Source organism: Penicillium roqueforti (assembly GCF_015533775.1).
Source record: "Penicillium roqueforti strain LCP96 04111 chromosome Unknown scaffold_17, whole genome shotgun sequence".
Classification (NCBI taxonomy): Eukaryota; Fungi; Ascomycota; class Eurotiomycetes; order Eurotiales; family Aspergillaceae; genus Penicillium; species Penicillium roqueforti.
Window position 1 is genome coordinate 570,838 of NW_024067581.1, and position 13,116 is coordinate 583,953.

The 13,116-nt window shown below is 47.5% G+C and overlaps 5 protein-coding genes across 5 annotated transcripts; 4 read left to right on the top strand and 1 right to left on the bottom strand.

Moving 5' to 3' along the window:
• Positions 1-276: 276 nt before the first annotated feature.
• LCP9604111_6580 (DUF1445 domain protein) lies at positions 277-1,159 on the top strand (the record flags this gene model as incomplete). The annotated part of the gene is made up of 2 exons (XM_039074517.1): positions 277-960; positions 1,016-1,159. The coding sequence occupies 2 exons, from the start codon at positions 277-279 to the stop codon at positions 1,157-1,159; spliced, it is 828 nt and encodes a 275-aa protein (XP_038927630.1).
• Positions 1,160-1,466: 307 nt separating this feature from the next.
• LCP9604111_6581 (amidohydrolase) lies at positions 1,467-3,197 on the bottom strand (the record flags this gene model as incomplete). Its single annotated transcript, XM_039074518.1, has 1 exon — positions 1,467-3,197. The coding sequence occupies one exon, from the start codon at positions 3,195-3,197 to the stop codon at positions 1,467-1,469; it is 1,731 nt and encodes a 576-aa protein (XP_038927631.1).
• Positions 3,198-4,457: 1,260 nt separating this feature from the next.
• Positions 4,458-5,789, top strand: LCP9604111_6582 (NADH:flavin oxidoreductase/NADH oxidase; the record flags this gene model as incomplete). Its single annotated transcript, XM_039074519.1, has 1 exon — positions 4,458-5,789. One exon carries the CDS (start codon positions 4,458-4,460, stop codon positions 5,787-5,789), a length of 1,332 nt encoding a protein of 443 aa, XP_038927632.1.
• Positions 5,790-6,357: 568 nt separating this feature from the next.
• Positions 6,358-7,148, top strand: LCP9604111_6583 (HNH endonuclease family protein; the record flags this gene model as incomplete). Its single annotated transcript, XM_039074520.1, has 4 exons — positions 6,358-6,557; positions 6,617-6,788; positions 6,844-6,982; positions 7,036-7,148. The coding sequence occupies 4 exons, from the start codon at positions 6,358-6,360 to the stop codon at positions 7,146-7,148; spliced, it is 624 nt and encodes a 207-aa protein (XP_038927633.1).
• Positions 7,149-8,173: 1,025 nt separating this feature from the next.
• LCP9604111_6584 (MFS transporter) lies at positions 8,174-9,816 on the top strand (the record flags this gene model as incomplete). The annotated part of the gene is made up of 2 exons (XM_039074521.1): positions 8,174-8,424; positions 8,481-9,816. 2 exons carry the CDS (start codon positions 8,174-8,176, stop codon positions 9,814-9,816), a joined length of 1,587 nt encoding a protein of 528 aa, XP_038927634.1.
• Between the last annotated feature and the right edge of the window lie 3,300 nt (positions 9,817-13,116).

The following is a 13,116-nucleotide window of genomic DNA, read 5'->3' on the forward strand; positions in this document are numbered from 1 at the left end:
GTTCAGGTGTAAGAGACCTAACTAGGGTTACCATCCCCGATTAATAATCTGCCGGCAATTTGATTCTCCACCAGTTGAAACTTGACGACAGCGGGCGGTATATCCCTCTTGGAAGGCGGTGTACTATCTGTGGGGTCTTCCCCAACCTTTTCCCCAGACCTATCGGTATGTGGATTCCGAAAATGATAACCGAGGGTATCTGATTGTCAAGAGGTAGATATTAATATGATTGATATGTAAATTGTTGCCTTCTACTTTTCCGAGAGGAAGCTCAATATGGACAGTCTCGCCCAGCAGGCACGACTGCGCTGTCGCTACAATCAACTGACCAATACCGCGGGTGTTGCACCGGGATATTTACAAGCAAATCTTCTGGTACTTCCTTCGAAATATGCTGCGGATTTCCATGATTTGTGTTTGCGCAACCCAGTTCCTTGTCCCTTACTGGGAATAACCACTGTTCCTGGTGACCCAAACGCCGTTAGACCGGCAGAATGTATTCGGTCCGGAGATTTTGATATTCGGACGGATTTTCCCAAATACCGAGTATATTCGGGCGGAAAGTGCATTGAGAGTCGGCATGACTTGTCCGATTTATGGACTAAGGAACATGTGGGCTTTTTAATCGGGTGTTCGTTCTCCTTTGAGGATGCCCTGACGGCGGCTGGGTTGCCACCGCGTCACCAAAAGACTGGCACCATAGTTGCAATGTACCGATCAAACATTCCATTGTTACCCGCTGGAATATTCACAGGCGGCCACTGTATTGTATCCATGCGACCGTATCGTCCGGAGCAAATCGAGAGAGTGAGGGACGTTACTCGGGCCTATCTGTCGACGCATGGAGAGCCTGTCGCCTGGGGATGGGATGGTGCGCAGCAACTAGGAATTCTTGATGTGGCAAAGCCAGACTTTGGAGAACAGCAAATGTTCGAGGAGGGCGAAGTTCCCGTGTTTTGGGTAAGTTAGGTAGTCACATATCCACCTTCGACGGTTTGATCTGACTTCATCCCAGGCCTGTGGAGTTACACCTCAAATTGCCGTCGAAGCAGCAGGTGATAAAATCAAAGGTCTGGTCTTTGCCCACGAGCCCGGACACATGCTAGTCACGGATTGGACAGCAGAAGACCTGCAGAAACTCAAACCCGGAAGCATCTAGAACAAAAAAAAAGAAATCAACATGAATCCATACAATCATCAACGTGATGATACTTCTCGGCTCTATTCTCTTGTGACCCAACACAGTATCAACTTGAAAGTCTTCAAACACCATCGCGATATCATCCCCAATGGCAACAATGCCAACGACCGAACCAGTCAGGTTGTAATTGGTTAGGGGGTTTGGGCCAGATGGAAGTTGTTTCATATTCTTTGTGGTTATTCTAATGTGATTCCTCGGAAGGAGATCTCGTCTCTTCATCGAATACCTTCTTTCCCCTATACCACGTTTGGCACACTCGAGCTTCTTAAAGGGACTCCGGTGCCCAGATCATATCAACCACAACGAAATTGGCTTTGAATCCCGCACGCAGAATCCCTGTCCATGATTCAGAAAAAGACGCATATGCAGTCCCCGCAGTAGCTGCCGACACAGCGGTCGCGAGGGAAACAGCGCATTCAGGATTGATGGTATCTTGCAGGGAGGGCTGGATAGAGGACCGCCGGGTGGTAGCAACGTAGAGATTGGGCAGTGCCTGATGGTTCGCAGTGGGGGAATCGGTGCCAAAGGCCAAATGAGCACCGCCTTCGACAAACTCTTGGTAAGCGAAAGCTCGCTTGCAACGCTGAATCTCAAGCATCTCTGGCCACCCACCAAAGGTCGCTGGGTCAAGGTGGACAGGCTGGACTGAGGCCACTATCCCGAGTTGACCAAGTCTTTTAGCGTCTTCGGGGGTTGTTATCTCCAAATGTTCAATGGGATGACGACAGGCTGGCAAGTCCTGAATTTGGCATAAACAGTCAATAGCCTGCTGCACTGTTCGATCCCAAACTGCGTAGATGACGCACTGCAGGCCAGCATTAGTAGCACGGCAAATAGCTAATGAAAGGGCATCGGCTGGCCAGATAGGATCGACGATATTGGACAATCCACCATATGCTTGGTGTAATCCCGCTGTACATCCATCCACTGTGCCGTCACAGAGTAGTTTGATTCCATTGATACAAAATTCCGAGGATATTTTTCTGTTGAAGGTTTGTTGAATCTCAATGGCGCGATCAATGTGACTGCAGATATCGGCATCGCATTTTGAGTAAGGTACCAACCAGTGTACCGCAACATGCATCGGGAGCTCACCACGCTGATTTCTGTACATATTCAACGCCACCCATCCACTCTCCCCCATAGCCATATCGACGAGTCCAGTATACCCAGCGCGTTGATGCGCACGGATTGCAGCATCAATCGCAGCCACCTTGTTCTTCATAGACATGACCCGGTCCAAAAATGGCCAAACAACGTCGAATTGCGCCGCCTCTTCGAGTAGGCCGGACGGGGTCCCATTCTGATAGCGATGAATTTTTCCGCCTGGAGGATCGGGTTTCGACTCAGCCTCTAGCTCTTTGAGAGCTGCATTATTGCACCACGTTGAGTGAAGGTCTAATGCCTCAATGTAGATAGGTCGCGGATCTAGGTCGTCCAGTACAGTTGCGGAAGCGTTACCATCCGTAACTGACTGGACCCAACCTCGGCACAAAATGCGTGGATCTGATGGGTGAGTTGCTGCGTAGGTGGTGATGGAACTTTGGATATCTGCGACGTTCTTGCAAGGCAAAAGATCGAGTTTCTGCAGCGATATACCGGAGTTGAGAATATGTACATGGCCATCAATAAACCCTGGGAGGACTATTCGATTTCTCAAGTCCACCGTTGATGCTGTGGCTTGAACCCGAACAATCGCTTCGTCACTGTCCCAACCGACGTGCGCGAGATGGTCATCCTCAACTACCAGTGTGGAGACAAAGCGACCCCATGAACCGGGACATAGAATACGCCCATTATTAAAAATCGTTGTAACGATAATGATACGGTTAAGGGAAGAGGGATGGTGCAGCAAAGGTAGCAAGGGTAGTTGACTCCTTGAGTTGTCAAAGTTGAAGTTGAGATTGGGTTGGTGTAGCTGACGTGGACAAATAAGACACAGACATGGGATGCCATTGGCTGTATGAGATTGGGCAACATTTAAATGGTGTAACATTAAGAGGACATGGAAAGAAAAAGCAATGAAATCTTTATTTCAGATTGTCTTATTCTATAGACCTCTCCTTCTCTCGGTGCGTATTTTCTGTTTCGGATAGCTTTGTTGATCATATATAGAAACCCACACATCTATAACTCCATGTCTTTGAAGATAATAACTTATGTTTTGATGAATGGAAATTATACTCGGGGTTTCAGTGTGGATTCTCATTTCTGACAATAGCGTGGACGTTTTAGATCAAGATCGTAAAATCAACTTTCTTTGTGCTAGCAGGAATTCCTAATAGATATAGTTCATAATTAATTATCTACACAAGGCATAATTCCCGCGAGACCACTCTTATATCAGCTAGCTTCTGGAATTGTAGTATCCCCGTTCAAAGTCGTTGACCCGATCGAGGACAAATACAGGTCCCTATGGCTGTGGCCATTTTTGGATTCTTGACCTCGACAGATGTTTAACGGCTCAGTGTTTAGGAGAATTTTCTGGTTGTGTTCATCCACTGAAGAAAAATGTTGCTCCTCATTCCAAAGAATGGCGGAAATATGTCAATTATTTCCGACCAGGGTATGCTAAGGTTCAAAGTCTTTGCAAAGGATGTCAAGATGGAAACGGTAGTTGGGAAGGTCCATATTGAAGTTCCTATATATGCTCATCTCTCGCGTAGGGAGCATCTACTACTGGGCTAGGAGTCTTGCGGCAGCTACAGCCGGAATTAAACTTCTTCTATTGATTATTTTATACCCCAGGATCTCAACTTGGTGTATTTGTCAGTTTATGCTTCGAATCGTGGCGCCATCCACCACCAATGACAGCATGACTCGGTTATCTGAGATATATGGCTGATGCCGGAGGTTATCTTAAGCCTCTCAACAATTGCTGAGGGAATCCGATCCAACTACATCCATAGCTTTATATGTGGTATTTGTTAAGCCGAGACTTCCCGGTCCCGAAATCTGCGGTACATAAGAAATATCCCACGCAGTTGAGATTCTACGTGTGTAAGGAGTCCGGAGTAATATGTATCATACGATTCATACCTATCAACTATCATCAATTGATCCCTTGCGAAGGGTGGATTCCCGAGATCGGCGTTCGGCATTGTCTCCGACAAGTGGCGGGGACATTCAGCACTCGAAATACGTCAATTTGTCAGCCGATGGATTATTCCCAGTGAATACATAAGGGGGGAATCTCCACGTCTCTGAATCTCCGAATCTCCGAATAGATCAATTGTTAATTTCTAGAGAATAAATAATGGGATCTCCTTTGTTTCGTTCCCCGCCAATCCACCGGGCCGAGGGTCTGCCCTATTTTACCCCCGCCAACGATGCCGGAGCAGCTATAAACGCACAGGACCCCAGCATCCCGACACTGTTCCGCCCTTTACGAATTCGAGATGTCATACTCAAGAACCGCGTGATCGTGGCGCCTATGTGCACGTACTCTGCCGAATCGGACCCAACTTCTCCGGCTGTAGGCGCGCTCACAGATTTTCACATCGCGCACCTTGGTCATTTGGCGACAAAGGGGGTCGGTCTGATTATAATCGAAGCAACATCAGTTCAGCCCAATGGTCGTATATCGCCCAATGATTCCGGCCTTTGGCAGGACGGGACAGACTCAGAACAGTTCAAAGGACTCCAGCGCGTGGTGAAGTTCGCTCATAGCCAAGGCGCGAAGATCGGCGTTCAGCTTGCTCATGCCGGCCGGAAGGCTAGCACGGTGGCGCCCTGGCTCGCATCCCAAGCAAAGCAACGCGGCATCAAAGCCGATGAAAGTGTCGGCGGCTGGCCCTCAAATGTGGTTGGCCCCTCTGGTGGGGAAGAGCAGATTTGGGCACCTGGCGATCAATTCTGGCCCCCTCGCGAGCTTGAAACGGCCGAGGTTGAAGAAATTGTCCGGGCGTTTGCACGAAGTGCAGGGCTCGCTGTGCAGGCAGGAGTGGATGTAATTGAGATCCACGGTGCACACGGATACTTGCTCCATCAATTCCTCAGCCCCGTTACCAATCGACGAACCGACAAATATGGTGGTAGCTTTCAGAACCGAACTCGGTTCTTATGCGAGGTGGCTGCAGCAATCCGTGCCGTTGTGCCCAGTGGAATGCCCTTGTTTCTTCGTATCAGTGCGACAGATTGGCTCGAGAATCAAACTGTCGCAGAAGGAACCGGAAGCTGGGACATGCCATCCTCAATTCAACTCGCCAAGATGTTACCAGACCTAGGGATTGACTTTCTGGATGTTAGCTCAGGCGGTAATCACAGAAGCCAACGGATTGAGCCTCATACGAACTATCAGATTGACCTCGCTGGCCAAATTCGCCAAGAAATTCACGCCGCCAAACATAAGACACTGGTTGGAGCTGTTGGCTTTATTACCGAGCCCGAGTCCGCTCGCGATATTGTTCAGGGTGCAGAAGAAGAGAGGCAGGCGAACGAGGCAATGCTGTCTGGCCTAAAGCCCCAGGCTGATGCCGTGTTAATGGCCCGTCAATTTCTGCGCGAGCCCGAATGGGTGCTGGCGGCGGCAAAGAAACTGGATGTGAAGGTATCTCTCCCGCGGCAATTTGCCCGAGGCTTACTGTAAAGTGGACACATATAATTCATAGACCAATCTTTCTAACTGCATGATTGTAAACCTGCGGTGTCCCTGTTCCGAGTCTCAGTACAGACTGTAGTACCGCACATCCATAGTCCAAGACTGAGAAAGCGGGAAGATTCTCGACGATCATTTCCATATTGGAATTCCCCTATCATCTTTCACGAAGACTTCTTCTCAATTTTCTATGAGAGGGCCCTCGTCCGACCCTTATCCAGCCCATGTGACTTGTTGTATACGAATCTGGGGCGAATGGTGTACTTGTTATCAACCACGACTCCCGTGCGTCCCGCCCTGTCCAGTTACAAGCCAATGATTGATCAACGTGCAATGCCAAGCACCGGGCCAAGACTCGGGAGCCGGTGTTACAATGCATTTGGAGATGAATTGGTACTAGATTGGCATTGTTTATGAGGGGCTGTTGGCTTGCCCTAGCAGATAAAGCAGGAATATAAAATCGACGCTTCCAACTTCCAACTTGCTGATGCTCTCTGTATTCATCCTACATTCTTGATTGTAGGCTTGATTACTCAACGCATTCCAAAAAAAAACCACAATGGGAATCTCTCGCACTGCCTGGGTTCTGGTCTTCGCCTTCCAGCCTTTCCTTGGCGGAGCGTTGCCTGCCCCCTCACCACCTGGGATCCCGTCTACCTCTACTGCAACGAGTGAGCTGGCAGGATTGACCGTTGCTGCACAGGGATCACAGGATGGATATAGCCGTGATGAATTTCCGCACTGGATTACTATCAGCGGGTGAGTAGATGGAGTCACTGTGAACCTGAAGTGTTGGCTGCTCAAATTGTTGGCGACAGAAATTGCGACACACGCGAGACAATCCTCAAACGGGACGGAACCAACGTGGTCCAAAGCTCTAGCTGCAGTGCTACCAGTGGATCCTGGTTCTCTCCGTATGATGGCGCAACCTGGACAGCTGCAAGTGATGTCGACATTGATCACCTCGTCCCGTTGTCAAATGCATGGAAGGTGAGCTCGGACCATCTGACAACATTGACCTTGAGATATTAATGAATATTCGCAGTCTGGCGCGTCCAGCTGGACCAAAGCAGATCGTCAAGCCTTTGCCAATGACCTCACGAATCCCCAGCTCCTAGCAGTCACTGACAACGTGAACTCCGCAAAGGGCGACAAAGGCCCGGAATCGTGGAAGCCTCCCCTAGGTACGTGGTAAACCATGTGTATTGTCTAGTCTATGGTTTCTGACATAGAACAGCTTCATATTACTGCACTTACGCCAAAATGTGGGTGAAGGTGAAATCGGTTTATGATCTTACCGTTACTTCGGACGAGAAGGCTGCTCTTGTTGAAATGCTAGCGACTTGTTAAAAAGTTTGAATACGTTGTAGTGAGAATCAACATCGAATTTGCATTCATAGGATTTGACACCTAATTTTCTAAACGCGCCGCAATCGTACAATTCATGTCCTAATGGAATCATAATATAGAAGCAGGTGATCTAAAGCAGTATCGTAGAAACGACTGTGCTCCGCGGACTGAAAAGGGGAGGGCACTGGGACCAGCGGCACGAATCGAGGGGACTGGAAAATGGCCGAGTTAAGTGAAAGAAGGGTTTATCCGGTGATCCAAACTTGAACCGGCATTCAAGGAAAATATTGGGAATATTAGATCATAATGCAATGGTTGTTTTATTGAACTAAGAGGAAGTGCGTTGTTCATTAAAATAGTCTGAAGTGTCAGGCACCGAGATAGATGACACGTGGTAGTCACGTGGCAATAGAGCTTGGCCGGAACAACCTGGGAAGTTACGTGTTATCGGGTGACTTTGGGGGGGAACGATATTCCGAGATTTCGTTATCGGAGCACTCCGGAGAAAGGGACCGGAACATTGACGGTCCGAATCCATCGACGGGGTAATGACATGTACAACAGCCTAGGACGGAGTACTCCGCCGTACTCCGTGCTTCATACAGAACTATGTGCATACAACATAATTCTACTATTTTCTACTATCTACTATTCATAATCTCATTATTTGACCAAGCATTGCCTTGACAAAATATATTTTCCTTGATCTATGTGGAATCATCATCGGTGTCCTGAAGGCTGACACACGAACGATCATTTCTTCACCTTTACTAATCATCTATTCGCCCGGGGCTTTGAGAAAGCTGTGGGTCTGAGGATTTTCAAGTGGAGTTATTTTCAGCCAAGCATTTTCCAATGATGCTTCTTGTCCGCACGAACCATAAACCAGGTTTTGTGGCAAGCCCTCGGGGGTTGGATATGTGGGATCGAGGGCTCCGATTTCTCGGCTCACGAATCCAAAGTGTTTCGTGTTCTTGACCCGGCCCCCGAGCCTCACTCTTTATGCTCCCATTATTATTAGCATTATGACCTTGCCGGGTGAGAAAAAAACTACCGATGAGCTTCAGGATGCGGAGAAAAATACCGATGCCTGTCGTCAAAGCCGGGCATTGCTTTTGTCGGAGGAAGAAGCCCTTGAAAAAGCACGGAGCAGTCCTAATGACGCGCTACCGATTCAGATAATATACGCCGCCAGTGACCCAGATAACCCCCGGAACTGGCCAAAATGGCGCAAATGGTATATCACCTGTGTGGTGAGCATGCTCAATGTTTTCACGTACGTACACTTATCACTCCTTCCCAGTCGAGGCTTATCTCACTCGTCCCATACAGCACATGGTGCGCAGGGGGCATTTCCTCCGGTGCTGCCGGAATACAAAAAGAGTTTGGGGTATCGGCTGAGGTCACTACTTTATGTTTATCTCTATATATTCTTGGATACGCAATCGGCCCCGTCCTTCTCGCCCCACTCTCCGAATACTTTGGTCGGCAGCCGGTTTACGCTGTATCATGGTTTGGTTTGTTCATTTTCCAGCTTCCGCTGGCTATGGCCCCAAACATCGGTACTGTTCTGGCATGTCGATTCATTGCAGGCTGTGCCGGAGGTGCGCCCCTGACAAACATTGGAGGTAGTATCAGCGACCTCTGGGAACGGAACGAGAGCGGAGGGCCCATGGCCGTCTACGGGCTGAGTAGTACGTTTGGGCCTCCTATGGCGTTGGTGATCACCGGTTATATTGGACTTAACCTCGGCTGGCGGTGGATATTTTGGGTTTTGATGGCCATGACGGGCGGCATTTGGGTCTTGTTGGTAACCACAATTCCCGAGACACGACACACCACAGTGCTTAAGAGGAAGACCAAACGCGCACGCAAGCAGATGAAGAAAGAGAATCTTCAATCCGCAGAATCTACCACCGATATGCATGCGAATAGCAGAAAAGGGCTTTACGAACTATTCGCTATTACCCTCACTCGTCCATTCCGATTTCTTTTTTCAGAGCCCATCACGCTGTTTTCGGCAATCTATAATGGCTTTCTGTATGGATTGGTATATCTTTTCAACGAGGCGATCCCTCTGGTTTTCGGCGCTCCGAAAGGGCACCCATTCAATACCGGCCAACAGGGACTTGCCTTCTTGGGACTGGCGATTGGACCGTTGATTGCATTCTGTTTCTACCCACTACAAGAACGATACTATCTGCGCCGGGTTGCCGAGAACGGCGGCAACGGCGTTCCAGAGGCGCGGATGTGGATGGCCCGTGGGGGTGCGATTCTCATTCCCATCAGTCTATTTTGGTTTGGGTGGACAAGCTATCGGTCGGTCCATTGGGTTGTCCCAATCATTGCCTCGTCATTATTTGGCGCCGGAATTTATGTTGTGATTCTGAGCATTCTGAACTACGTTGTGGATAGTTACCAGACGTACTCAGCTTCGGCTCTTGCTGGTGTCATTCTGGCGCGCAATTTTGTCGGCGCCGGATTCCCATTGTTCGCCGCTCAGATGTATGAGAAATTGGACTATGAATGGGCTTCCTCTCTCTTGGGATTCATCTCCATTCTTCTTGTGCCAATTCCATTCCTTTTCTTCTACAGGGGAAGAGCCATTCGCCTACGAAGCCCGTGGGCGCGGGAGTACTTCGACCAGAACGAAGACAGCCCGCATTAACAACTTTCGGGGATAGCCTCAACTTCGATTTGAAAAGCGTGAAAAGAAAACTTCCTTGTTAGGAGGCATATCAAATGATGTATTCTCAAGTTCAATAGCTTGCTAGACCCTTAATCTCCTAGAAGTTTTCAGTTGTACTGAATATGCGCCGATGCTCAATGCGACTACAATCCTCATCTAGGAGATTTATAGTCGCTAACACATCAAGATGTAATTCTGCCGTTTCTCATATTGAAACCGGGTGTAAAATTGGTTTGGTCCCGACTGATCTATGCGCCCTTAGTGATCAATGATCATCTGCTCATCGTCCCCGTGAGGATGCAATTACCCCTATCTTTTTAGTAACGTTATTGAAGAGCTGCTTTTCCCTCACAACTGCAAATCCGGATAGATTATAGTCGTCAATTTCAGACGAAACACGTAGTGAAGTATCCCGCCGTAGTCTATTAGTCCCCGGAAAACTTGCTACACTTGTTTGTAGAGATATTAAGGGCCGTAACCGAGTCATTGTAAACTTTACAGATCAGGCAGTGATACTTCCGGGTCATTATGACTTGGGACCACAAAGTTGACATCTGGAGTGTGTTGGCATGTTGGTAGGATAACAACCTATGCAGTCACTTGCGGTCACCGTGAAAACTGACATTAGCTCAGATCTAGGATCTTTTTGAGCATCGCCACATTTGAAGGGCTCGAAATCCCGCTGAACTTGATGATGGGTATCCTCTTGCCGAAATGCAGGCAGTCCTGGGAAGCCCTCCTCTCAAACTCCTCGGTCGGAGCGAAAGGAGCCACCAGTTTTGGGATGAAAAAGGTTTGTGCGGCTATCCCCTAAGAATGATTCAAATCATATTTGCCAAATTTAATAATTGTATCAGGTAATTGGAAAGTGCAGATCCATTGTCAGATTTCAACCTCGAGGCGCTAGAAGAGAGACTCAAAGATGATGCAAAAGAGGAATTTTTACGTTTTCTTCGGCGAATGCTATGTTGGCTCCCAGAAGAAAGAGCGTCCGCTAAGCTGCTTTTTGATCTTTGGTTAATGCGTGGCCTCTGTAAATGAGACCATGGATAGGTCACTTCTGATGACACGCATTCATTTATCCATTTACTAATGGTACAGAGGGATTCAGTAATTCATTATTGTCAACATAAGGAAAAAGCCAACTCATTCTCGGCAATAATGGCAATACTTGGCCAATCGGGGGCTCTACAGCCTTAGGAATCAGTTCCTCATAGTCGTGACTGTCACAATCCACTACAGATCGCTATCATCTACTTCAAGTTTGTTTGTTTGCTTACTTGCTCGTTTGCTTGCTTACTTATTGTTTGCATTGTTTACCAGTTTCTATGATATAGATTGTTTGCTAGATAGCTAAGCGAGATATTAGAGGTGTACAATGTTTGCAAAGGGACAGCTATATCAACAGGCTGCCTCCCACCTCCTACCTTGCAACTTGCTTCTTTTTTCTCCCCCCATCTTAGTTATTATATATTGAACGCAATCTTCTATCTTCGAAAAACCTGGCACGTCATATTGGTAATCTAGCAAATAAAATTCATTCTAACCCCCTTTAGAAAAATCCTCTTAGAACCTATAACTATGCTAACTAAGGCTGATAGCGACGAATGGCATCAAGCGCGAGTGCAGTAGAAATACCTCGGTTCCCAGCCACAGTCTCTTAGAATAATACTGATACAGAGTTCCCATCTCCCATCCACCATCCACCATCCACCATCCATCATCTGGCTCTTGTATCGATAGTAAGACTTTCAGCCCTGAAATATGACGAACCCCAACTTGGTGGCAAACAATCAGTCGCATGGCGAGACTTACCGCATCCACTGGCCCGAATCTGGGATCCCGCTCTCTCGATGGATTTTTTTTCGGAGTGGAGTGGCCATTTTTCCTCGATTGTTGTTTTGATGCCAAAAGTGCAAGTAAGCATATTGCATACCTGGGCACATCACTACAGTGGTCCGGAGGGGCTAGTCTACGGTATTGTAGTTCAGGGGTAAGAATTTATTTCTTTGTACCAGAGGGGATAATAACTGCACCCTCATATCACAACAAGAAGAATTGCAGTAAAAAATGCTGAAGTACTCGGGTCTCTCGGCAAGTCTAAGTGTTACGTGCCAATTCGATTCAGAAGAAAAGAGTGCAATTCAAACCAGAATCTAAGTACAAAGAAGGAAAGGAAAAGAGAAACTATCTGTGTGCGTGTTCTTCCCCTTTGACGTCCTTCCGTTTGCATTCGATGCAAAACTCGCAATTGTCTCGCTTAATCTCGTTTGTCATTCTAGGAAGGTGCGAGGCCGAGGGCGTGGTCGTTCCTGCCTGTTTGGTAGGTACGATCCTTCCTAGATCGTCATACTAAGCCCCTAAGCAGTGGATGAGCTAACTAGTTAGTTAACTAGGTTAGTTAATGATATGTAATGGGTGACTAAGCCAGTTACAGGGTTGGCAGTTCTTTACACTATACGGAGTAGTATCGGTTGAATTCTCCAATGGTGACTAGATCGACTAAGACCATAAGAACGTGGATCCTGCGAAGGACTTGGCGGCATGCGAGTGTCAAATCAATCATAGTTTCGGATCAGATTAGTTGGCCAAGCCAACGGAAATCTTCTCCTTCCACGCGAATCTTGGCCGAAAGAGATTTTTTTATCCTTCTGTTTCCTGATCATCCCCCTTTCTCCGCCTTTTCTCTTGAATTAAGAAAATTGTAATCAAGTTGCTTCGTATTGTACGAAGGAGTATTGTTATGTTCACTCAAACTGCCAAGGACCAGGAACAATTCACCAACGATCCCCTGGACGGGCAGACGCCAAGATGCCAAGACTAAAGAGGTATGGCTCGGAATCTTACGTGTGACCGAACACTGATTCCTATTGACTATAATTGGTACGGAGTATTATGGACGAATCTTACAAGCTGAGAGTGTAAAGTTCTTCAGTCTTCTCTTTATCAGATTCCATCTAATCTGATAAAGCTGATGGCATCCAATAAGTAAGTCTGGAATACTATTGCCACTGGGACATATGGCAGAACTTTCGAACGAATTAGGAAAAAGCAGAAGACCCTGCCAGACTTCTATAGTGGTGTCTTCAGTCTATTCCCCACCGCAATGAGGCTATGCAGAAAAATTCCCCCACATGTCTTTGATTATCAACGGATCTGATAGGGGAAACTAGCTTTGTCTTACCCGAACAGTGATTTAGATCTGTCGATCTGTACTATGCAGGACTTTCAGGCTTTTCTTGGCCTCTCTTGGCTCATTTTGCGCGATTTCCATGAGAA